This window comes from Drosophila elegans, unplaced genomic scaffold, assembly GCF_018152505.1.
Source record: "Drosophila elegans isolate 14027-0461.03 unplaced genomic scaffold, ASM1815250v1 contig_149, whole genome shotgun sequence".
NCBI lineage: Eukaryota > Metazoa > Arthropoda > Insecta > Diptera > Drosophilidae > Drosophila > Drosophila elegans.
Window position 1 is genome coordinate 1,265,894 of NW_024545513.1, and position 25,391 is coordinate 1,291,284.

Here is a 25,391-nt window from a genome sequence, read left to right on the forward strand (position 1 = left end):
CAAAGCACGCGTTTCTACCGAGCGTTTCATGAGCTTTTTTTAAGGTTTCTTTTTTCGCTTAACTTAGGACCAGCTTGTAAAACATGTTCATATTTTAAGGATTTGTTTTCTTGTTCGTTTTTTTCTTAAGGTTTCTATACAGGCTTTTTGAATGGCCTGTCTTCTCTAGTTGGGCACACATACCAAACGTTTGCCAGAGGATCGAAGACAAAAACTCACCTCCTGGCAGTTAATTAAAAGGCTTTTTCAGCTAATAAACTGATTTAATTGGCTGCAAGCAATGTTTTGGTTAGTTGAGAAAACCAAGGCAAATAGTTAAAGCAAAATCAACAAAAAAGCATTATTTTGGGCGATTTCTAGACACTGCCTTGAGTGGTTTATAAATGGAATAGTTTAGCTAGGTTGATGCTTGAGTTGGTATTTTCTTTTGTAAATGGCTGTGTTGATGAGTTCGTTGTTTAAGGACTAGCTTGAGTTTTTCAACGTTGCTGGGTTTTTTAAAATTGTTTAATGACTTACAAGTCCCTTAGTCCTTGGGCAGCTAGATGTATTGGCTTTTTGCTTACTTAGAGAATCTTTGCAGAGGCAGTTTCTTCTGGGCGTAGCTTCTTGGCTTTGGTAACTCAGTACGGCATGGCTCCCAAAACTAACTCCTAACAACCCCCATCAGTTCGAAAAACCCCTAATTCCCGAATTTTAATGAGTTCCAAGGGCAGTGGTAGCTACTAAAGCTTGGAATAAAAGTTTGGTTTTTAAACCTCCCACAATATCGCTTTGTACGGACCAGAAATGCAATTTGATGGACTGTGAAGTGGTGAACGTTACGATGACACATTTTTTGGGGCTTTAACAGAGCGCATAGCTCTGGCATTTATCAGCTTTGCTTGGTTTTATAGCTGCCTGGACAGCTGAAGACTGGCTTATCGTGACTCTACACACCTGGCCGAGCAATTCTTCCAGATTTGGCCGCCTTTTCCAGAACGCAGTGGCATTTGTGAGTGCGGTTTGTGCTGTCTGCTTGGAGAGCGGACGCCCATTGGTTTATGGGCGCATCTTTCGATGCGTTCTTTAATGTTTATGGGGTTTGTATTGCTTCACCGCTCTCTTTCGGGCCTTGCAGTCCGCCCTATGGCCGTCACGCTCGTCCGCTTGCGATGCAAACGCCTGAGGGGCGCGAAAGAGAGAGAGAGAGAGAGAGGGAGCCGTCTCTCCTTGCTACAGTATTGTTGTCTCGCTCGCATCCGCGTGCCGCCAAATGCGACCGATAGAGGTATGCGTACGCGTCTTCTCGGAACGCAAGTGGCGCCAGGCGAACGCTCTGGGGATTTTCGGTGCTCTTTCGATCCGGTCAGACTTTTCCATCGCAAGCGTTTTCTGGTTCTTAGTCCGGGTTTATCCGGGGACCATAGGGTCTACGTAGGACTGCAAGGTTAGGTTTATGGCGGGCCCATCCACTCCGCCTGCCGCAGCACATGTTACACCACTCGCTCCACAGACGCTCTTCAAGGCAACCGCATCGAAAGACGCCATCCGGAAGAATTGCAGCTCACGCGGAGAATCTCTTACTTCTTGAGGGTTTTTGTTACATTCTTTATAGCTTGATGGTTCTATGTGGACGGAGCTGGACTTGAAGCTGTGTTACTGGTCACAGATATTGATTGGGGGCACAACATGGGTTTTCTAAGAGGGGCCCAGTAGTGGCCACTGCCTCATGGAACACATCTCCGTCCTGTTGCGTTGCTTTGTTGTTTTGACTGCAGTACACTCCACTCTCTATGCTGATTTCACCTCTACAAAAATTAAAGCACTTTAAAAAAAAATTGTAAAAAAAAATATATGCACACTTTGAACTCTTTTGGGAAGAGTTTCCTCCAGAGAAGTAACCACTAGGCCATGCCGCCGACGACTGATGTTCGATTTGGCGGCGAAGGCCAGAATGTAGACTCGGTTTCCTGGGTTTTCTGCGTTTTTGTTCGCCTACCTGGGTCCAGGCCAACCCCTATAAGTCGTTTGGGTTCGGTTGCCCAGGGGTTCTATTGTGTTCACGGGTCTCAAGGTCTCAAGGCTGTGTGAAAACCAGACCTCTAGAGTCTAGACCTCTGAAACGCAGCAGCTGCCGCTGCAGCCCCTTTTTTCGTTATGCATTCCAAATGGCTTCGGCTTTGGCTTTGCCTTCTTTTCGCCTCGTTCTTTGGAATTTTCCGCAGTGCTGGCAATGCCGTTCCATGAATTTTCTTTTTCTTTTACATGCCGTCGCTTTATCTTTGACGAAATACCCCGAAACTTATACTGTTCACGCGATCGCCACGTTTTGACTAACAATATTTGTATTCTATAACATTTTTGAGTGATTTTTCCCTTTGTGGAAATACAACTTTTACGGTGAGGCCCTGTTTCTAAGACTTTTCTGCGGTGACTACGCACATTGAATGCTTGTCGGCGAAAAAACGACGACTGATTTGGGGCTGCCACTTGTCGTGAGCCGAAGGGGAACATCCCCGTCTCAACGACGCCCCTGCATTTTGATATCATCACCGATTTTCATACAGCCCTGGTTTGCAATTACTGACAATTTGCATTAACTTGCCTCACAAACACTTTGCTGATTAACAAAACAACCAATTACAGAGGTTAAATGAAATGAATCACTTTTAGTTTTACTAATTTCAATTTCCAACTTCAAAGATACATTTTCTAACTAGCGATAGTGCGCACTTCAGTCGGCCCACCATTGTATCTTTTTCCATCGAAGTGGCAGCGTCGTTTAACTTCAGTTCTGTTAGCTTCTGTTAGATAACAGCGGCTGTGTAATATTAACAGTAAATGTCACACGCAATTCAAATTTAAATTTGTTTAAATGTGTTTTAATCAAAAATAATAAAAAATAAAAAAATATAAACTCAAAAGCCATATAGCTAAACTTTTCATTGATAAATGTTGTATTTTTTTATAGCCATTTCTGGACATTTTAATGAATACAAATTTCAGTTTGCATTTTAAGATGGTTGATGATTTAAAATCTTCAGTTCAAAATGTTTTACACTGATAGAAAAAAAATAGAAAAATTACCATTTAGAATTAACTATAAAAATTCACAAAGTTTCTAAAGCCTTGGCTTAAATTTGTTATAACCAACTGAATATTAAAATGCCATCCATCTATAATAAAACGTATAAAATGTATTTACAAAACAATTGGGTAAAAAAAGCATAGGTATACAGTATACATAATACTCGTACAAACGAACGTATTTACAGCCGACTATACAAATAAATGCGAGCAAGTACAAATAAAATAAATAGCAGAGTTGACTAAGGCTAAATGCGAGTGGGCATGAGGGTTGTGGGGTTGAGGGTTGTGGGTTGAGTATGGGTTCTGATTTATAAGTACGGGGGCACTCAGGCCTCCGAGAAATCGTTATCGTAGGCGTGATTGCGATAGGCCCCGTAGCCCGGTTCCGTCTCCATTTTGCCGTTTCCCCGCTGGCCAGGCTCCACTGTAGCTGCTGGCCGCTTGTACTGCACTGTACCATCTTCACCATTAACATCATCGACCTCGTCGAGGTCCTCGCGCTGATCCTTGTACTGGTAGCTGCGGGCCAGCCACAAAAAGATGAGCATATCCACCAGCATGAGGCTGGCGAACAAAGTGAACTCCCCGGACTGTGAACTGGTGAACTTGAACTCCGCGATGACCACCACGATCATGTTGCCAATGGCCACCGAGAGCAGCCAGCAGGCCTGCAGCACGCTCTTCATGCTGGGCGGCGATTGGGAGTAGGAGAACTCCAGTCCCGTGACCGAGAACATCACCTCGGCCGCCGTCATCACCACGATTTGCGGCAGCTGCCACAGGATTGAGACGGCGGCACTGGGGGCCACCACCTCGACCAGGTTGTGGCGATAGCCCTGGCTGGCATTTCCCGCCACCAGCAGCGTGTACAGTCCTCCGTTCTTGGTTTCAAAGCTGGCCACGTTCCGGCCATTGATGGCTACCTCCGTGAAACCGGGCGAAACCCTGTGCAGCTGCGACACATTGCGGTTGTCCAGCGATCCGCGGTTTGCTCCACTCGTCAGCAGTACAGGCCCCTCTCCTTCTGGTGTATTCAGCAGGGCCCTCACCAGGGGATCACTACTGATGCTGACGGGCATTTCCAGGCCATCGGCGAACTCAACCAGTTTGTTTTGGGTGAGGAAGTAGCCCGTGGATTTCCCTGGCTGTAAACGCAGTTTTCCCTCGATTTCGGGGCATTTTCCCCTTACAGACTGCGCCCTAAATTCGTACTCCTTGGCTTGTGGGACCAAAACCGATAGATCTGACCACATCTCCAGGGGCTCGATGAAATGTGGCGTAGCAGTCTGCTCACCCACCTTCGTCGCGAACTCATAGCGACAGGGCATGCCATTGTATAGGCGCAGATGGGCCATGTTCGATTCGGTGGGCGTGGCCTGGTAGGCGGCCTGCTCCATTTTCATTTCCAAGGCAGCGGACAAAAAGAAACCCAGGGCCGCGAGTAGCAGTCCAATTGTGAGCTTTTGCAGGGGTCTCCGTATGCCAATGCGGCGCAGAATGGGGTAGACGATATAATCGAACAGAGGCAGGAATCCCAGAATGAGCAGCGGATTGACGACCTGCATTTGATCCGGCTTTATCTGGTAGCCCCACACCGTGCCGTCCATGCGGGTGGCCTGAAAGGTCCATCGCGATCCCTGCTGGTCGAAGAGGGCCCAGAAGACGGGGAAGGGCAGAAAGAGCCGCAGGATCCGGCCCAAGCACTTGGTCTCCCTCACCAGCTGCGCCCCCACCGTTGGCTCTGCATAGTCCAAGAAGCTTGCCATCGGTTCCGAGTGCCTGCGCTTGCGCCAGCCACTGAACGCATCCGCAATGCAGCGCGACACGCCGAAGATCTTGTTCCCCTCCGGCGGTTGGCACCTGTACAGCCGCTTGCCGGCCATGAAGATCAGCACGGAGATGATCATCAGGATGGCGGGCACTCCGAAGGCCAGCGAGAAGCAGTCGTGGTCGCCGAAGCAATGCACATCCGCCCGCAGGATCGGCGTGAAGGTGGTCGAGATCAGGGAGCCGGCGTTGATGGCGAAGTAGAAGAGCGAGAAGAACTTGGCCAGCTGGAGACTTTGGGCGGGCAGCGAGAACTGATCGCCGCCAAAGGCCGAAACGCAGGGCTTGATCCCGCCGGTTCCGATCGCAATCAGCAGGAGGCCCACCACAGTCACAGCTCTAAAAAGGGATTGGATACGAAATATATTAATATTAAATATAATACACAGATAATACAATGAAATAGTACAAACAAATATCTTGCTATCAAATTAAAAATAAATATAAAATCATTATATCTAAAAGTACATAATAAGACCAAATAACAGACTGATGAAAAATGTAATAGTAAAAATAAATACATATATGTCTAATAAATCAAAAATGTTATATTTAAAATGCCTTAAAACACACTGATAAAAAATGTCATAGTTTAATTAAATATCTGGCTAATGTGATGTATTAAATTTACGTTTAATATAAATTAATTTTTAAAGATAAATAACACATTTTTAAATCTTAATAAAATTATATTTAAAAAAGATATATAATAATATTAAATATAACACACTAATAATAAAACAGTAAAATAGTAAAAATAAATATTTGGCTTTTGAATCCAAAATGGTTAATTTCAAATTTAAATGAAATATAAAATCATAGTATTTATTGCAATGCATATTAAATGGCGATAAAAGATTAGAGTTAATGTAAACTCTTATAGATTTAAAATGGGTCTCCATTTGTTTTAAATTAGTTATGTATATGATTAAATTTGATTTAATTGTTTTGGATATTAAAATCTAGTCTGAAAGTAATACTTTAAATTCCTATTCTAATAATATAACATATCTAAAAACAGCCATGGATGAAAACCAAGGCGTTGAATACTTAATAAGAGATTGAAGTACTTGGCTTTTACTGATTTTTAACAGTGTACTCACTTGGTTGGCACCCCCGCTAGGGGAATGGCGCCAAAGGACACGACCATGGCCCCCAGGCTGTAGACCAGCGACAGATACAGTATCGTCTTGTACTTCCCCAGCCAGCCATCGGCGATCAGAGCTCCGATGAGGGGAAATATGTAGACCAGCATGGTGAACGTGTGGAACAGCACCGTCGCGGTCTCCTCATTGTAGCCCAGCTTGTTGGTGAGATACAGCACCAGAATAGCTGGAATATCATAGGATTATAGGGCAGCTCAAAAATAATTATATCGAAAGCACTTACTTCGCATGCCATAGTAGTTGAAGCGTTCGCAGAACTCATTGCTGATGATGAAGGCCACCGATTTGGGATACGGAGTTGTCTAAAAAAAGCAGAAGACGAGAAAAACATTTAGCTATCTAAATCTATCTAATTGGTCCCAAGTCACACACATTTTTATTTATCAGATCGCAGCCCTATCTTTGCCTTTGCCTTTGCCTCTCCTTATCGATGTCCCCAAGTTCCAACCATTGAGAATCTGTGCAATTTTCTACTTCGTTTGAAACTCACTCAACGCTCGTAGTGAAAAAGGTTTTCAAATTTTAAGTGCATATTGGATTTGCCAGAGGTCTGGTCAAACAAAAAAAAACTTTCTAAACACTGCCACTTAACTTTGTTTCACTCTACAAATAGCTTTTTTGCATACTTCTCTGAATTATTATCACAAAGGAACTGTGTCGTAAACTTAATCTTTTATGCAAAGCTTGTAACTCGTAGCCTGCTTATAATAGTCTCGAATATCATAAATAAAACCTTACAACTATTTTCTTTCTATGGCATTAAACGTATTGTTAACACTTTAAAGCTTAAAAATGATTTAGAAAAGTATTATATGGAAAGAATTATATATTTGTATTACATATTTAAAGCTAAAATTTCCGGTTTTACGGTTAGGTATTGACATAAGTTAATAAAAAGGAAAATATTTGTTTAGGGTTCAGGGCAGTACAAAATTAAATAGTTTCAATCGTAATATATATGTACTAATAGGAATATTATTTTAGGTCCAATTTTATTTTCTGGTCTTTATCTACTATGGTTTATTTTTGTAAAAGGGAAAGAGTATGAGAATTAGATAGAGGAACATGACTACTTCTTTAGGGAAACTCATACAAGATCCTCAATTGATCTCAGCTTGGGGGAACTTTCAGAATGGTTACACTGTTATTGCGGTTTTTAATTAATAAAATACTACAACTTTGTATTGGACTACTTTCTGAATTGATTCACCTGGGAATTTAATTTAAATTTAAGCCAAATGTAATTTAAATAAAATGCAAATAAATCTAATAGTTTTTACATTCATTTAAATACTTTAATGTTTAACATTAAAATTAAAATTTAATTTTATCTAAATTATTTTGCATTTAACATTTAACTTAAATAAATAAATCTGGTAATTATTTTATTTATCAGTATAGGGTACTTTTGGGTTCGGATAGGTAAGGTGGGCTTTTCCATACACATTCTCATGGTAATGCGGCTTTCTGTCGTCACTACGTCTCGTTTTCATTTAGCTTTCGATTTTGTTGTGTTTGTTTTGTTTTGCCTGGCTTTTTAGTTAGTTTTAATGCTTTGATGTTTGGCGTTTTGTTTTGATTGCCGAGTCTCTTGGCCAAGGTGAGCAACGGAATGCAAACGGGTTTTGGTCCGCACAAAACTAGCGACCACTATACGAAGTACCTCCACCTGTCAGCCAGACTGGGTTTGGGTTTGGGCAGGTGATCCATTGATGATTGAGAATTCTGCGCACAGCACTTGCGGCTAGGCCAAGTACCCAATTTGGTAGTAGTATTGCCCCTTTGCGATCCCCGATTTCCTCGACTCACCGTTGCTGATTTGCAATTCTCCGGGCCAACAACTGCATTGCCGACAAATGCCATAACTATAGTGGCCTTATGTAACGCTAAAGTTGGGTCTTTTCTTTTTTCGGTTTGGTTTGGTTTGGTTTGGCTTCAAATCTGGCCTAGTCTCCAATGGAACTTCACTTTACTTGGATCCCCGCAGATCTTGAGCTCGTTGTCTGTCGGAGACAGCGTTCGGTATCGAACTAAGAATTCCCCGACGCTGGCCCCGAGCTTTAAAGTTCGATTTGCCACCCGTCTTTCTTCTCGCCCTTTCTTCCGCCCCCCGTAACGCCCCTTTGAGACAGCAACAGTTGTTAAGCGTAGGCAAATAAATTAACAAACAATAGAGGATCGGATCGGTGGAGAGTGGAGAGTGGCCAAGGGGCTGGGATCGAAGGGTACCCAGTGTTTAAGATGGTGAGATCAGAGCCACAGCTGATAGTCTCAGCTTTGTCTAGACTGAATCTATAGCCGGCAATTCTCGGGGTAAATGCATTCGCGTGGCCCGACCAGCAAAGTGGGTCACTATCGACCCAATACCCAGTGTAGCAGGGGTATATACTGTACCGAAAACTAAATCCATCACGGGAAAAAAATATACTATACCAAAGCTGAATCCATTACTGGTAAATAAAATACGTAGTAGTAAATCCATTTATTTTAGACCCAATTCAAATATTTTTTACTGTGTTTTTTTTCTTTTCGGTTTTTAATTATTGTAATATGGAAATATTATTTTTTTCATTTCACTATTCGGAATTGATTTCAGTTTAGATAAACATTTAATTTAAATTTAATATTGAACTTCAATATTATATAATATAATAATCCTATACATTCCAAAATAATTTAAATAAATTAATATGCATGATATTTATTATTAATATTTTATTGTTGATTGATTGTTAAATTCAATAGTAAGATTTTTATTTTTTTTTACAGTGATGCTATTCGTTAATGGTTGTGGAAATGAAATAGTTTGAAGATTTTGTTAGCTTTTAAAGACAAGATCAGAATTCATTTTGAAGATTATACCTTCTAAAAAATAATATGAAATAAAAAAAACTTAAGTTCATAAAAACTGAAAGTTGCTAAAATCAAGACATTTTTTACCGTAATGAACTCAAGAGTTCCACCATATTATATATACATATAAACTAATTTAATAGTGAATGTAATCAGTATTTAAGCCCATTTAAATTAAACGCAATACAATAATTTAAACGATGGGTTTCATGCGACAAATTATGTGTAATCAAAATGGTATAATAAATAATTAATTATGCTATACAATGGATTGGCGTTATGGTCTCTACTTCGTTAAATTCTAAATGATTTGGTTGACATTTTGCACCGAAAAGGTATTCATTGGTCGACCCGTCTAAAAACCACAAACCTCTTCGATTCTTGTTTTGATTCTGACACTCGACGATTAATTCAATAAATGCGAGGCAATAAAAGGATTTCGATTCGGTTGACACACATTTCGCGATCGCTGGGGGGTGTTCAAGGTCGACTGCGCTGCCACTGCGATCAGTGGCCTTGGCGGCAGAAGAAAGTAATGAAATGGGAGAAGAAAGAAGGGGAGGCAGCAGATGAAGAAAAGTCATTGGAACTTCGTGAGTTCGCAGCAGCTTCTTATGTATTTCTCTTTTTCTCGAACGACCATTGCAAGTACACTAATGTGTATACCTTTTGTGTGCACTGTACTTTCTCAATTGACAACTGAAAGTGATAACTAGCTGTTCTCCCTTTTTTCTTTTCTCTTCACACCGAAAGAAAAAGGAAGAGGGCATTTTAAAACATGTTCATAGATACCAGTTAGATGTAAGAAACATCATATTTGTTTTTGTGTAAAAAGTTGCAAATGAAAAGTTCTTGATTCTCATACATAAATTCTCTTCTCTTATTTATTGGATCCCTTATTTGGCATTCCGTTTACCGTTTTTTTAAACCCTTTTTTCCCCACTTACCCCATTTTGGGAATTGGACTCCTCTTTTTGTCCGTTTTTACCGTTGGTTACTTGCTTTTCCATTTTGGCATTGGCTTTGGTTACTTTTTAATTGCGCTTTAATGAGTGCACAAAAGTCGCCGAATCGCTGGTCACTTTGGAATTTTATCGAAGTACCTCCGAAAATTCGGTGAAACTGAAATCACACACGCACACGTTTTGACAAAAAGGTACGTTTTTTTGCACTGATTTTATTTGCCAAAAAAGTAAATAAAAAATAAAACAAATTAACAGAAAAACAGGTGAAAGGGACTGAGGGGGGGATCGTAAAGCGATCGTCGTCGTCGCTGGCCGACGATAAATGATGCTCTGCCCATTTGCAAGCTGCGCTTTTAAACTTGAGCCCCAAGCGCAGTTGACGTCGGCAGAGAAAAAAAAAACAAACAAAAAACAAAATAAAAACACAAATCGAGCAAGAACAAAAACCAAATTAAACTTTTAGATAAACAGGTGGATGAGAGGAGAGCATCAGAGAGTTAAGCTTTGCTCTCGCTTTAAGCTGCGCTCTCCACACTCAGCGAAATTTTATTACTTTGGTTCAAATATTTAAGAAAAGTAAGCGTTGGATCAAATAGAATTATGTGTAAAAAAGATTGTTAATAAATTTAAGCTCGGTATTGGGAAGTGACCTTTAAAAATGTATTTCACGGTTAATTTTCAAGCCTAATAATCGTATTAATTATGAGTTGAACAGAGTTTTAAGCAAAAATAAGGCTAAACATAATTTTAAAGCTCTATGTAAGAAAGTAATTACATTTTGACTAATACTTTTTTTTATTCTTATTTCTTTTAAATAGTAGTTTAGTAATAAAGATAAGAAAATTATATAATTTATAATAACTATAATTACAATTTAAAGTTCTCAGATCATGAAATCGATTAAGTTAATTAGTTAATGCTGTTATTATCCATCCGCTTGTATTATGATATGATGATAATAATGGTTTGAAACTAAAAGTTCTTATTTGACAAATAACATGGAATGACGGTTTTTTTATTGTCCACTACCTTACACAATATATAGCAATTGGATTTATACCATATTATTGCTAATATAACAATGGAATCATGGTGAGTCATAGGGAATGCTCATAATCATATCTACTTGTATTAAATATTATTTGAATTGATAAATACTATTATCATTCTCTTTTATTTTTCCGAGATCATTGCAAATGCAGGGACGTTCTTCTTAGTATAGGGGATAGGGGTGTTCCTCTCTTCTACGAAAAGCTTTTGACAGTCAAGTTCAATGACGCTGGAACGACGAATCTCTACTCTCTGAATAAGTGGATGGCAGAGCCCACCGATTGGCATTATTGGATTGTATGACTGTATTTAGTGAGGGATCAGCTGTCGCTTATCTATTTAAAATGTGTCTTTTCGTTTTTCCAGGAGGTTTGCAGAAACTTACGGAAACCTATCTTTGAATACATTATTTATTGTGGCAACTGTTTAGCTTTTGTTGAGGAATGTTACAAAAATTGATTTTCATTGTCTTGTCCTTGGCTATAACCTGCTTTAATTGAACCTATAAATAGTCGAAGGCCGAGAAGCTATTATTATGTCATCCAATACAAGCCTTAAATTTGTAAGCCAGTCTATCATATTTAATAAAGAAATAGAATTTACTTTTTTATACCTGTTTTACAACGCTTGCCTCTTAGGTAAATTTTTCTTAAGGTCTTATGATCACTTTTCCAGGAGGTTTAAAAACTACTAATCACTCGAATTTCGATTTTTTGTCTCAAATATTTATATATTTTCTTCTTAACCTTTGATATTGAAAGCATGTGTTTTTACACCTACACTAACTTTATTTATGTTCCTTTGAAAACGTTTCTTATTTATAATTTAACGATATCTTGTGTTTATCTTCATTATCTGTGGCTATTCGATTAGTGATCCCTGTCGTTTTCCTTTGCGCTTAGCAAATATACTTAGTCCGGATCGAACTTATGTATCTCGGTTCGATCACATTCCCATTCCCATTCCCATTCCTATTCTAACAATCATACTGAACGAGTGGCAAGTGCCGGTTATCTGTGTTTGTTTTCTTTACGGCTTCGAGTAATTTGTGGGACTTTCCCAGGCTGCCATAAATCTATCCAGCTGTAATGATTTACGAACCGTATTGGCAATGCTTTCGCATCGAGATTACTAAGGTTTTTCACGAGAACAGAGCGCCCTGGTGTATCATTTAAGTTGGGCGATCATAAAAGTATGCGTCTACATATGTATGTACTTTTGAATGTATGTTTTTTTAGATTTCAATTTGGTAATATTCATTTGAAGACTTACCACTGGGATATAATAGGGCCCATCTGCGTCATAGTGAACCTTTAGCAGCGTTTCCTTTCTTCGAGTGCGGCTAAGCCGTTGAACTGCAGAATAAATTAGGTAGGGACTTACTATATAAGGATGCGGGGCTATGGATTTACCTCCCCTGAATTGGGAACCGGTTATCACACGACTCAGATCGGAGCTGCGGCTGCAGAGAGAGCTACAACTGCCGGAAATCTCGGGACTCCGCTGTCTGTAATACATATTTGATATATGACTTTATTAGGAGTCCGGATTGACAGCTAAGGCAAAGGAACTAGCTAGAGAAAACAATAAGTAAGTAAACTAGTTTTGTATCCCAAAATAATTATTAAATTGTGATTTTTATTCTATCACTTGTTGTGATAACCTAAAAACTAAACTTTAGAATTCAAATAAATAGCCATAAAAACAGCCACTCTGCAATATCTTATATATAGTATATATACAAATCCAATCAATTAAGCAAACAATCCACCAGTTATCAGCATCGATATCGGGGTCTTGGCTTCCACAAGTGCCCTTATCTGAACCCATTGAGACACCGTCCCAAGAAATCGATCGATTGGGTATTGGGTATTAGGTGTCTGTATCTGTATCTGCGATGGGGTATCTGTATCTGCGGCAAGGACATCATCGTTATTATTGGCCATATCTTTGTATTTATGGTCCCGGTTACTTAATCGACACAAGTTGCGATTTGCGACTTACGATTAGACCACCGATTAGGCGCGATTAAATCGGAAAGACCTTTGAGTCAGCTGACCACCATATATAGTGATACGCTGGGATTAACCAGGATCACCAAAGAGTTTCTTCCCCCTTCATATTCCTGATAAGTGATATATATATAGTAGACTACTGGTCAACACGCAATCCGATACGATCGATCTACACGCAGATGGCTTTAATTGAGTGTTACCCAATCGATCGCATAGCTGGCATTAAAGAGACTAGACACCATGCAATCGCGGGCCAAATGACAATCGTAAAATCGAGAGCAAAAAGCGAAACAAAAAGTTCATTTGTCGCACAGTCAGGGCCTCTCGTTGAGCAATAATAATGTTCAGCAATAACAATAACAATAGCTATGAGCTATAGGCTATTGGCTATAGGCCGTTGGCTATCAGGAATCGGCAATCGGCTATCGGCTATGGCCAATAGATGTTTATACTTGTTTCTGAGCATGGCCACAATGATAGGCGGCCATAAATACTATTCGCAGCTATCGAGTTCGCAGCGATTAAGTTCATAAAACAAAAACGCCACAAGTGTTGCGGACACACGTCCGATTAGGTGCCAATCAATGACGGTGAGCCAAAAGGGGGTTTAACCGAGCTGATCGGAAATGCTATTTCAGGGAACGTCCTTCAATCTTTCTTCATTTGGCATATATATATATTGTACTTCTTAGACCTTTTACATCGCATACAAATTTACCTAATTAAAAATCATTTAAATAACCATTTAAAAGATTTATGAATGGACAAACGTAATTTTAAGATAATTTCTAATAACGGCAACCTTTTAACCCTTATAGACTTCAAATTCCCCCCTTTAAAAATGATTTAAATATATATTATATATAGGTGCTGTCAAATGTAGTTTTAAGATAATTTCTAGGAAAACTTTCCCTATTTTAATAAATAAGTCATAATAATGCGTTACTGTTCCCGTTTTTATCATTTTTAAGGTCTTATTATAATTTATGGTTGATTTAATAGTTAAAAATAATTGAAATGACTAAATTATGGAACGATTAAATGTAATATTAAGATTGTTTCCGAGAAACGGTAGCCTTTTATAATATTATCACTAATCAAAGATTACTTTTCCCGTTTTAATAGTTTTTAAGGTCCTATTATAATTTACGGCTGTACTTCCGAAAAAATGCCAATCAGTTGGGTGCTAAGTTTAGTTAATTACACACTAAAAGTGGGGAAAAAAGTCACGTTTTTTTTATACTTCATATTTAGAGACTGTAAATTATTAACCCTTCTTCTTTACACTTAACTAATTATTTAGTAAATATTTATGATATTAAATCTGTCTTTTTTAGCCCGTAAATGTCCCATTGACTATCTATTATCTTTTCTGTTTTGAAGTATTATCAGCATATAGACGCACTAGCCTCTTGAATTGTTATCATTAGACAACTTTTCGATTCATGACTTATGGCCGTCAAAAGCGGGAAGCTCTCATCCCACAGATCTGCAAGTAATGCCCACAGATAAACTATAACTCGTTGTGGCGTTGAAAATATTTAGTTAATGACTGCGCGCAATTGCAGCCCACGACAGACGGGGCGTGGCAGGTGTGATAGGGCACAGCCCTCAAAATAGAGCACTAGATGATCTGAAATTGATGGCTAGAACTAGACTGTTATAAATTAGGAACGCGAGAGCTTCATTCATTGTGGGTAAGCGAACACCGGGCCGTAAATACTTCCACCTGCCTGTCGATAACACTGCGATTAGGCTTATCACTAGTTTTAACACATTCTATACCCCATTAATCGTTGGGAAAAAGGGTATGTTGCATTTGCAGCAAAGTATATAACAGGAAGAAGAGAACACCCCAAAAAAAAAAAAGAGAGCAACAGGGGGTGCTGCCCGCTCCCTGCTTCCAGTGTGGACCCTGCAGCGCGGCAGATGGCGCCACCTAAAACCCGATTGTAATCTGTTCTAGCTGAATAACGGGTATCTAGTAGTCGGTGAACCCGACATTTGATTTCCTTCTTGTTTTTGTTATCCCTTAGGCAGAGACGCTGGCAGAGACACTGGCAGAGGCGCTGGCAGCGGCAGCGGCAGAGGCAGGGCACGCGCGCAGTCGCAGCGGGCAGAGAGCATGGAATAACGAAACTGTTAACGGCTTCTTAGCAAAGCTCGTGGGCAATCGACTTCAGTCTGAGGCTGTTGATCGCCGCTGGCGGACGTTACCCACCTCCCGATTCAACCGATTCAACCGTTTTAAAACCGAACCGATCCGACGTGCGTTCCATATATATTATTTTTTTGCAGTTGCTAAATGTTTTAATGTGAGTTACGAGTGCGCGAAATGCAATAAACAATAAAAGCAATAACGATAATGACAGAGAACTTTTCCAGAGAACACAAAAACAGACCGTAAAAATCATTTAAAAACAACACTAAACTTAGCCTTACATTGCTTAAAATATCTAAATATATTGCACAGACAAAAAGTATTCAGAGAATAATTATATTATTAAACCTTGTAAAATTATACAAACTATAGGTGCATTTTATTTTGTTATTTAAGATTTATGTAAACGCTACAAATTTTATGAACAGTGTTACATTTAAATTTTAACAACGAAAACATTTTAAAAACTTATATAGTTTACACCTACAAATTTTATTGACGACTATGAATGCATTTCTCGGAAGAGACTCAGTTCCATTTCGTTTTAAAATGAATTAATAGACCATTCAACGTCAATTTAGATCATATTTATTTCAGCTTGATAAAAATATATTCCGCACGTTGCAAGGTCAAATAAACTATTATTTAGTGGAAAATATTAAATATTAAATAAAACCCAGGCAAGGATTATTACGTTTGTTTGCCGTTGACTCTGTTGTTTCTCCATGTAAATACAAAACAAAAGTATAAATTGTTTTGTAATTAACAAAAAAGAAAGCTTGAGCTTATGCAACTCGTCCTACATATTATACACGATTTTTAAATAAATGCAATTTAAATTTTTCTCTTCGATTTCAAGTGACGCGTAACGGATGTAAAGCGAATTACGGATTCCCAACATGACGGATAAAGAAAATGGTATTTATTAGTTACAAACAAAAACGAAAATGCATAGTTATAGTTTCTACAGAGGGGTGGTAATTATACAGATCACTGAACCGAGATTTATGGGCCAAATGGGTCATTATGTCTATAGATACTATAGTAAGCTGCGATTTATTTCAATTGATTTCGTATCTGTATACAATGTATATTAATTATCAATGAAAAACGCTTTTATTGTGTTTGTAAGCATTTGAATTTGGGATTTGAGTCAGTGTTTCAATTTCTTTATATGCTGTTTATACGAATGAAAAGTCCCCACTGTTGGTACTTTTATTCAATTCAGTCTTCATTATGTCTAATATATGCAGTCTATAGATACTTTAGTAGGCATCGATTTATTTCAATTGATTTCGTATCTGTATTCAATGTACATTAGTTATCAATGAAAAACACTCTTATGGTGTTTGCAAGCACTTGAATTTAGGATTTGAGTCACTGTTTCGTTTTTATTATATTGCAATTTATATGACTGAAAAGTCCCCTTGTGAAAGTGTTGGTATTTTTATTCAATTTACGGCGGGCCTTTCATCCAATCCCCGTCCCGCCGCCCCCGTCTTAAATATAGGCCGTTGGGTAACGTTCAAGTTGTAAAGATTAGCGGAATATCTGGGGACACCTATAGGCACGAGTGAGTGGGGACAAGCTAGAGGAACGATTCCCAGAACTCTTGGCTCAGCGTGTGCAAACCACACATCTAATCGCTCCGATAAGGCACTTTTCGAGTGGTTGCAATCGGTAATCGGTTATCGGTAATCTTGCACCGGGTTTTAGCCACTTGAGCTTGGGCCCCATCACATCAACAACAATAAGCAAACTTTTGCCGGTTACCCGAAAAAAGAACTGCCAAACTTGGTCAAAACAGCCAACCTTGCCTATATAAAAAACTCGAAATGCCTACATTATATCAATATAAGTATTTACATATTTATTTTCTATTTTGTAAATTTGTGCGCTGTGCTTGCATTTCAATGTCAGAGCCGGTCTCATTTGCATATTCATAGAAAACTGCCATTGCGGGTGTTTAAAACTGTGATTTGCCAAGCGATTGCGAATGCGAACGCGATTTTGTTTGGTATTCCCCACGCGAACAATTGCTGACAAATCGCTGGGAGAGCTGGCAAATGCCTGCGCTTGGCGTAACTTACAATTAGTGAGCAATTTGTTTGGCATTCCACCAGCGGTTAGCAGCTATAACTTGGCCAAATATCTACTGGGGCGGTAGCGATGTCGGGTCGTAATTGTCAGCCCCATTCTCATTCCCATTTCGAACGGAACAAGACAATCAAATACACAAACTTATCTCGCTGCCGACAACTTCCATTGAATAATTCTGTTTCTTCATGGCTGCCTTCTGCAGAGAAGAACATTTGTAATTAAAGCTGGGCCGATAACCTGCTTATCAACAACAACAAACTGCTCTCGACCTAATCGCTTGTAAATCAGTCGGATAGGGCTTCTACTTTGGCAACCCCTATCCATGGCGATTACGATTACGATGGCGATTACGATATTGGGTCGGTGTTAAATTTACAGCCGATTCGATGGGCAATCTCTGAGCAATACCGAGTGCGATAACGATGCCGATAGCATTGCAAATGTAGTCAGGGTAGTACCGATCGATCCAATCTGCAATGTCATCCAAAAACAAATACTTCGAGAGGCACGTACGCACTTGCTGGTTTTTCTATTCGTTTCGTATAAAACATGTATGTTGCCAATGAAAATATTCAGCTATCTTATTCCAATATTTTTGACATATCTACCTATCTAAATATATGTTTTTCATTTTTTAGTTAATTTGTAATAATCATTTATTATTAATTCAAACTAAAAAAATTACGATATCAATTCAGTTGCGGAGTCCAAAGTGATTAATCGATTTCTGTTTTTTTCTAGAAACCTTTATAATGACTTAAATATCTACTCAACAATCAATATATTTCTCAATCCCTATCTCCCAAAGCTTTAAAAAAAGAAATCTTGAGAAAGTGAAATTGAGAACACTTTCGAACACATTCACACACTTTTCTCCGACTCTTTACAACTGCACTCGCATACCAGACATGCCAGCAGGCTTATCTTTTTATTTATAGAAAAAAGCACTCGTTATATTTATCTTTTAATTACCTTGCCGTAAATTCCGGCGTAACAGCGACTTCAATTGGTGTGCGCCCATTAAGTAACTCTCGATCGAAGAGTACTCCTCCTGTTTGAAATCCGATTCCCATTCTCCGCGACATTGGCGATTATCTAGTACTATGCTATAACATGAATGAATGAGTGGCGGATTGCTGATTGGCATACCTGGTCTCCCGACTTCAAGCGGCCACCAAAGCGGGTCAATGCTGTACACGTCTGGTACTTTGTGTACTCGCAATTGTGTGTGTTTCCTGCGATAAGGTCTTTTATGTTAATGGATGTTTGATGTGGAATGGAGTGGAGTGAAGTGCGTGCAATAGCATTGTTTCCATAGTTTATGGCGCCATGTGATGGCAACATTGCTGCCACAAATGACGGGCCATAAACGCTGATAGAGCATCGATGGATTAGCCCCGCACCGAACTGAACTGAACTGAACAGAACGGAACCGCTTATGGATACGTCATTAGGGACTTTCCCAGATCGTTTCGCTTCCTGATCCAGTTTCGAAACCGAACATGGCCATGCACTCGGTCCACTCGCTGCACACTCGCTCATCAATCAATGCAATCCTTATGGACATGTCCATTTAGGCGCAACCAGACACTCAGACGCAGCATCGCAATCAGCATGTGATTTATGGAGTGGAAAGCCATACTCTCGGCCAAGTTGGCGCAAGTCGAGTTGAGTAAAGGCAATCCCCGAGAGAGCTATCTGTGTTGGGTTATCTTTCTGGCACGTCAGCTCAGGCAGGGCTCTAATGCTGGCTAATTTATGCCGGGCCACCGAATTCACACGCCCACGGGTAAAGTAATGGCCTGGCCAAATATAGAGCAGTCCTTATCTGCCACGGAGGTGTCAAGCACAAGGCCACAAGTCTCGCTTTTCGTTTCGGTTTACCTGTTCTGATGAAATCTGATAGCTGATAGCGAGCAGATCTAGCAGATCTTACTTGATCACTTGCGAATCTGTGTGGACAGACGAAATGGAACGGCCGGCGGAGCAAGTACCACTGCTGGGTGGGCTCTCCTCACATTCGCGTACTAGAGTCCCATTTTTTGCTGACCTGGATCTCCTTTTCTCCTTCCGCAGAAATACAGCCGGCGGCTGAGCCAGCGTCCTCTCCTGCTGCGGAGAATGCTCCCGCAGCGAGTTCGTCGCCAAGGGTTTCGGTTGGCAAAGACTCTACCCCAAGAGGTTCCCTCGGAAAAGACTCTACCCCAAGAGCTTCGATTGACAAGGACTCCACCCCAAGTGCTGCTGCACTCGTAGAAGACTCTACCCCGACTCCTGTTGCACCCGTGGAAAGCCAATCGACAGCCGAGACCAATGGCAAGGCACTGGTGGAGGCCAAGAAGCTGCCCGAAATCTCCGCGGAACCCCTGAAAAATGGCAAGGAGCCCGAGTCGAATGGCAAGGAACTGCAGGAGGACAATGACTTCAAGAACGTGTCCGAAGCTGAGGGTCAGCAAAAGGTATTTGCTTGGCCTTCATACTAAGAGATTAACCTTTACTAACTAATGAACTATTCTTTACAGAAATTGCCGTACCCCAAGTCCGTGTTCTTCATCATCAGTAACGAATTCTGCGAGCGTTTCAACTACTACGGCATGAGAAGTGGGTGCTTCCCTTGAGACATAATCAACTGAATCCTCACTAACCCACTCTTTCCAACTCACAGCCGTTTTGGTACTGTATCTGAGTCGAGTTTTGGGCTATTCCGATGACACAGCCACCGTGGTCTTCCACATCTTCACCATGTTCGTGTACTTCCTGTGCATTTTCGGCGCCATCATTTCGGACTCCTGGCTGGGCAAATTCAAGACGATTCTGTACCTATCGATGGTGTACATATGCGGGTCGGTGCTGCTGACCCTGGGGGCCATTGGACCACTCAACCTGCCCATGGAAACGTTCACGATGCTGGGCCTGGCGCTAATCGCCCTCGGATCGGGTGGCATAAAGCCCTGCGTTTCGGCCTTCGGCGGCGATCAGTTCAAGGTGCCGGAGCAGGTGAAGCAGATCACCTCGTTCTTCTCGCTCTTCTACTTCTCGATCAATGCCGGTTCGCTGATCTCCACCACGGTGACGCCGATCCTGCGCGAGGATGTGTCCTGCTTCGGCGACATCAACTGTTATCCCCTGGCCTTCGGAGTGCCCGCCGTTCTGATGATCGTCTCGGTGATCGTCTTCGTTCTGGGACGATCGCTGTACAAGATGAAGCCGCCGGCGGGCAACATGGTGGTGCTGGTTAGCAGCACCATCTGGACGGCCCTGACCACCAAGTGCAAGCAGAAGAAGACCAATCCCCGCGAGCACTGGCTGGACTATGCCGATGTCAAGTACGACCGCCAGTTGATCGACGACGTGAAGGTGCTGATGCGCGTCCTCTTCCTCTACCTGCCGCTCCCCGTCTTCTGGGCACTGTTCGATCAGCAGGGCTCGCGTTGGACCTTCCAGGCCACCCGCATGGACGGCGACATGGGCTCCTGGGACATCAAGCCCGACCAGCTGCAAGTGCTCAATCCCCTGCTCATCCTGCTCTTCATCCCCCTGTACGATGTGGCCTTCTATCCGGTGCTGAGTCTCGTGGGCATCCGACGACCACTGCAGAAGCTCACCATGGGCGGCATCCTGGCCGGCATTGCCTTCATTATTTCCGGTGTGGTGGAGGTCAATCTGGAGGTGAGTGTCAAAAGCCACTTAAAGCATAGTTGATTAAGTTCTGTTTAATAACTTCTTATGAGCTTTCCTTAGTTCAAAATGGATGTTTCTCATTTGCTGGCATAAGCTATAAAACCTATGTTTAACTGATTCCAAAGAGGTCCTTAAGGTCCAATGAGAAGAAAATAGTTTGGACTCATGGATAGCCAAGGTCAAAAATGCTGGAGTCACACAAAGCTCTTCGCCAAAGTTGCCTGAGTCTTGCTTAAAAACTTCTCGTTAGCTTGCTAAATTATCTTGCCATTTAAGAAATCAAATCCTGCATTATCAAAACCAAGGATCGCTTTGCCTATATATATTGTATTGTACTGTATTTGCACCTGCTTCTGCACTTTCCCCTCTTTCTGCTCTTTCTCGTTGCACGCCTTGCTGTCGCTAGAAAACCTATCCCGCCCTGCCCTACAGCCAGAACATTCAGCTGCGCGTCTTCAACACGGAGAAATGTGACTACACCTTCACCTCCGATTTGGCGGGCGTGGAGAGCGTGCTGGTGCCGGCGCTGAATGCGTACACCAACAAGGATATCTATGTATCCGGCTCGGTGGACCTCCAATACTCGCTGACCACGACGAATCCGGACTGCACGTTCGAAGTGCTCGATGCCACCCAAACGCTGAAAGAGAAGAAGGCCTGGTCGCTGTTCCTGAATCCTATGAATGCGAGCAAACACTATTGGGAGGAGGACTTCGTGGACAAGCCCAGCGAGAGTCATCCGCTGATCCGCAACGTGGCCAATGTGCCGCAGGATGCCACCATCCGTTGGGAAAGTGTTTCCAAGGGCGAAGTGGCCTACGAGGCGTTGGCCGCCAAGACGCTACTCACGCGCGTCAATTCGGCGAACTACAAGGTCTATGTGGATGAGTCGCTCCTTGGCGAGTTCAATGTCCACACGGGCGGAGTGTACACGCTACTCATAGCCAAACCGGACACCGGGGACTATCAATCCAATCTCGTCGAGGTGACGGTACCCAATTCGATGTCAATCCTCTGGCTGGTTCCGCAGTACGTGGTGATGACGCTCGGCGAGGTGATGTTCTCCGTCACCGGACTGGAGTTTTCCTACGCCCAGGCACCGCCCAGCATGAAGAGCGTACTGCAGGCATGCTGGCTGCTCACCGTGGCCTTTGGCAACGTCATCGTGGTCATCATTGCCGAGGCCGCACTGTTCGAATCGCAGGCCAGCGAGTTCTTCCTTTTCGCCGGCCTCATGTTCGCCGACATGCTGCTCTTCATGGTGATGGCCTACTACTATGTGCCCAATGATCCCAACAAGGCGGAGGAGGCCCAGCCCCTGACGGGCGGCGATGCCAAGGCCGAGATCCCGCCCCTCGAGGGCGGCGTGGAAAACAAGGGCAAGGACATTGACGAGTAGGATCTACGATCTAGGATCTACGATCTAAATTCGATCTGAAATTCGCTCCTGTGTTGTGTATTATATGTATTTGTAGATGTGTATATGTGAATCCTTAGTGGCCACTGTCCATTCCCAGCTAAGTGTAAGTGCGTTGTTGCATATGACCAGACATCCATCTGGTTAATCTAATAAATGAAAACTATTGATATATAACCCGCTGCGTAACGTCTATTTTGTCTGTCCCACAATGTTTATTTCCCTCTGAACTGTGTGCTTTGTGTACCTCTCTGTGTGTAAGTCTCGATTTCAATGGGCAATGGCGGGCATTGTCCAATGATTAAATTCAGCTTTTGAGTAGTCCCCTCAACTAGTTTGTATTTTTTGAACATGCCTAACTGAAGGGGGTTCTCTTAGTGGAACATTCTCACACCAATTCTCCAAGTTCCGACTTTGCACCTACAGTACAGTACCTGTGTGTATATCTTGCAGCATACCTATCCCCTGATCCCCAGTAGTGGCTTCACCCAGCTTAGGGTCTTCAGCGGCATCCCCGACTGCGAGTACCGATTCAACACGAACCTGGGTGCCCGCCAGAGCTTCACTTTGAAGGGTCTGGACTACTTTTACTCGGGCAGTGTGCCCACAAGCGCCGACGGCACCTTTAAGTTGACCTACACCGTGGAGAGCCTGACCGCAGGTGAGTTGGCCACAGCTTCTCCGCAGTTGCCAAAATCGAAATCAAAGCATTAACTTGTGAAATTATTAAAGGTCAACTTAGACCTGGCAAAGCCAACGACTGGCTAATCCCTAGAGATAAGTGAGACCCCGCAAATTAGGATAAGTTTAGTCTTAGCTCATGCCATTAAAAGATATCAGGGGTGCTGACACCGAAACCGCTAGAGATTTAGGATCACCAATCAAGCTGTCCCAAAGAATGACGTCGGTTGCCTTGGAAATACCTTCAAAGAATCCAACGGTGACATACATATTCCCCTCAAATACACACTGTTTTGTGTTCGATTTTTGGTGAACTTGGATAATAATTTTTGCAATTTTTGCCATTTTATATAAGGCAAATCATCATGATTATTTATTAAAATAAAAAACTTTTAGTTGGGAAAGCCATTCGATGGAAATATCCGATCAATTTAGAATAATTAATTTTGTTTTGATACAAAGACCGATTTTTTTAATCAATGTTTTGAAAAATTATCTTTATGACCAATTTTTGCATTTTTGATAAGGGGGTACATCTTCATTTTTTCCGAATTTTTGAAAATCTGAAAAATTTTTAACTGAGAATGCCATTTCATTGGCAATTTAATGACGAGTTCGTCGATGTATGACATTCCATCTGGTGGCCATTTTTTCCCAAGGTTTTGATACTAAAACCGATATTTTAGGTGCCTTTTTTGGGTTTTTGGAGATTTGACAAATACAAAAATTCCTAAAGCGTCCTTTTGTTGTAACTTGGCCAAAATTATAGGTAGAGCCATAAGAGTGACTGTTTTGGACAGCTAGCAACCTATACTACCCATCTAAAATCGGTTTAGAGCCATTTATTTGGTTTTAATAAGAAAAATTAATTTTTCAAAATAGACTTATTGAAAAATTACCTTCGTGACCACTTTTTGCATCATGATTTTTTGCGGAAATTGGCTGATTTTGGGTCATTTGTTTTGAAATTTTGAGACGAGTTCGAAGAGGTATTGCATTCGCACTATTATTTTTGTTAATATTAAAACCGAAACTTCGTGAGATTTTTTTCGGACTCTTGACAGTTGTGTTTTGATAATGATATGGCGTAAACTAGTGATCATGCCAGTCCCTAAAGATAATGCCCTTTTCCCCTTTGGCATAAATAGATTTTAGTAGTAAATAATTGACTCACCTGCATACTCCTTAGGATGCTCCGCCTTGGAGGGCGGCACCCAGCAGCTGTACGAGGCCACCGCCCACTCGCTGTTCCTGCGACCTGCGCACGCGATAGTGAAGTACTGGTACGAGGACGAGGTGCAGAAGTCCAACCGCTCGTGGGCCTTTGTGCGCACGCTGGCCAATCTGCTGGCCACCACGCGAGTGGTCTGGACGGAGGACTCGACGGGCGGCGTGGCCCTGGACCAGCCCGCCCGCAATCACGATCTCTACGAGCTGAACACGGGCGGGTATGCGGTGCAGGTGGCCGATCACAATCTCACCCAAGTGGCACTGCGAGCTGGCGGCGTTTATGCCCTGCTCATTGGCCAGAGCAATGGGGAGTTCGTGTCGCGAATGGTGGAGGTCACCGCCCCGAATTCAATGAGTGTGGTGTGGCTGGTGCCGCAGTACGTGGTGATGACGCTCGGCGAGGTGATGTTCTCCGTGACCGGACTGGAGTTCTCCTACTCCCAGTCGCCGGCCAGCATGAAGAGCGTGCTGCAGGCATGCTGGCTGCTCACCGTGGCCTTTGGAAACGTCATCGTTGTGGTGGTCGCCGAACTCAAGTTCTTCGAGTCGCAGGCCAGCGAGTTCTTCCTTTTCGCCGGCCTCATGTTCTTCGACATGCTGATCTTCATGTTCGTGGCCCACTTCTACCAGCCGTACGACGAGGTGGCCGCCATCACCGAGAGAATGAGGGCCAGGCGCCGGGAGTGGGAACGAAGGCGGCAGGAGCACGACCAACTGAAGAGGGATTAGGGTCCTAAACAGTTATAATAATCTGATTTGTGTTATGCACGTCAATAAATATGATTTCAATTCGAGCATTAAAAAACAAGATAAGTGTTTTTTTTATTTGATAAATTTCTGTTTAATTAGATTCTGTTTAATAAATATTCCCCTTAAAACAGCATTAAGAAAGAAAGTTTTATTTATTATAAAAACATAAATTTATCTAGGTCTTTTAAAGTTCAGTCTTTAAATTAAAGTAATAAACAAATTATTAACAACGAACCTACAAAATCTATAAATTACATTTAACATTTGCTGTTAATAGGTTATATAAATAAGTAAACATAGACTTTTACTTACTTTAAGTCTGAGCACAAGCTAAAGTTTAAGTGTTAAACTAGGAGAAATTAAGATTTTCGTTTTATTTGTTAATGCTTAAAAAGCAGTAAACGAACAAATTAAATATAAAAG

At 41.7% G+C, this 25,391-nt stretch overlaps 3 protein-coding genes across 6 annotated transcripts; 2 read left to right on the forward strand and 1 right to left on the reverse strand.

Annotated features, from left to right (window-relative positions):
- Window positions 1-3,159: 3,159 nt before the first annotated feature.
- LOC108137428 (peptide transporter family 1) lies at window positions 3,160-10,207 on the reverse strand. 2 transcript variants are annotated; one of them, XM_017259091.2, is made up of 4 exons: window positions 9,866-10,207; window positions 6,289-6,367; window positions 6,003-6,231; window positions 3,160-5,238 (listed from the first exon to the last, which is right to left on the reverse strand). In XM_017259091.2, the coding sequence occupies exons 1-4, from the start codon at window positions 9,926-9,928 to the stop codon at window positions 3,399-3,401; spliced, it is 2,211 nt and encodes a 736-aa protein (XP_017114580.1). In that variant the 5' UTR covers window positions 9,929-10,207; the 3' UTR covers window positions 3,160-3,398. The 2 variants fall into 2 exon arrangements, with proteins under 2 accessions (XP_017114580.1, XP_017114581.1); XM_017259092.2 differs by lacking the exon at window positions 9,866-10,207 and adding an exon at window positions 7,875-7,943.
- Window positions 10,208-15,121: 4,914 nt separating this feature from the next.
- On the forward strand, window positions 15,122-22,484 carry LOC108137418 (peptide transporter family 1). 3 transcript variants are annotated; one of them, XM_017259079.2, is made up of 6 exons: window positions 15,122-15,263; window positions 15,969-16,027; window positions 19,286-19,668; window positions 19,732-19,810; window positions 19,875-20,878; window positions 21,297-22,484. In XM_017259079.2, the coding sequence occupies exons 2-6, from the start codon at window positions 16,009-16,011 to the stop codon at window positions 22,287-22,289; spliced, it is 2,478 nt and encodes an 825-aa protein (XP_017114568.1). In that variant the 5' UTR covers window positions 15,122-15,263; window positions 15,969-16,008; the 3' UTR covers window positions 22,290-22,484. The 3 variants fall into 3 exon arrangements, with proteins under 3 accessions (XP_017114568.1, XP_017114569.1, XP_017114566.1); XM_017259080.2 differs by having other exon boundaries at window positions 15,130-15,216; XM_017259077.2 differs by lacking the exons at window positions 15,122-15,263; window positions 15,969-16,027 and adding an exon at window positions 19,141-19,212.
- Window positions 22,366-25,026, forward strand: LOC108137407 (peptide transporter family 1-like). Its single transcript, XM_017259065.1, has 3 exons — window positions 22,366-22,413; window positions 22,686-22,968; window positions 24,178-25,026. The coding sequence occupies exons 1-3, from the start codon at window positions 22,366-22,368 to the stop codon at window positions 24,945-24,947; spliced, it is 1,101 nt and encodes a 366-aa protein (XP_017114554.1). The 3' UTR covers window positions 24,948-25,026.
- Window positions 25,027-25,391: the final 365 nt, after the last annotated feature.

What these genes read in the sequence shown, in the direction of transcription:
- LOC108137407 (XM_017259065.1), top strand. Translation starts at nt 22,366, where the DNA reads ATGTGTATATGTGAATCCTTAGTGGCCACTGTCCATTCCCAGCTAAGT. An exon ending in CTGTCCATTCCCAGCTAAGT is followed by an intron (nt 22,414 to 22,685) that starts GTAAGTGCGTTG and finishes GGGTTCTCTTAG; the next exon opens with TGGAACATTCTCACACCAAT. An exon ending in CGTGGAGAGCCTGACCGCAG is followed by an intron (nt 22,969 to 24,177) that starts GTGAGTTGGCCA and finishes CATACTCCTTAG; the next exon opens with GATGCTCCGCCTTGGAGGGC.
- LOC108137428 (XM_017259091.2), bottom strand. Translation starts at nt 9,928, where the DNA reads ATGGAAAAGCAAGTAACCAACGGTAAAAACGGACAAAAAGAGGAGTCC. An exon ending in CAACTACTATGGCATGCGAA is followed by an intron (nt 6,232 to 6,288) that starts GTAAGTGCTTTC and finishes ATGATATTCCAG; the next exon opens with CTATTCTGGTGCTGTATCTC. An exon ending in CTAGCGGGGGTGCCAACCAA is followed by an intron (nt 5,239 to 6,002) that starts GTGAGTACACTG and finishes ATCCCTTTTTAG; the next exon opens with AGCTGTGACTGTGGTGGGCC.
- LOC108137418 (XM_017259077.2), top strand. Translation starts at nt 19,179, where the DNA reads ATGGAACGGCCGGCGGAGCAAGTACCACTGCTGG. An exon ending in AAGCTGAGGGTCAGCAAAAG is followed by an intron (nt 19,669 to 19,731) that starts GTATTTGCTTGG and finishes TATTCTTTACAG; the next exon opens with AAATTGCCGTACCCCAAGTC. An exon ending in TGGTGGAGGTCAATCTGGAG is followed by an intron (nt 20,879 to 21,296) that starts GTGAGTGTCAAA and finishes TGCTGTCGCTAG; the next exon opens with AAAACCTATCCCGCCCTGCC.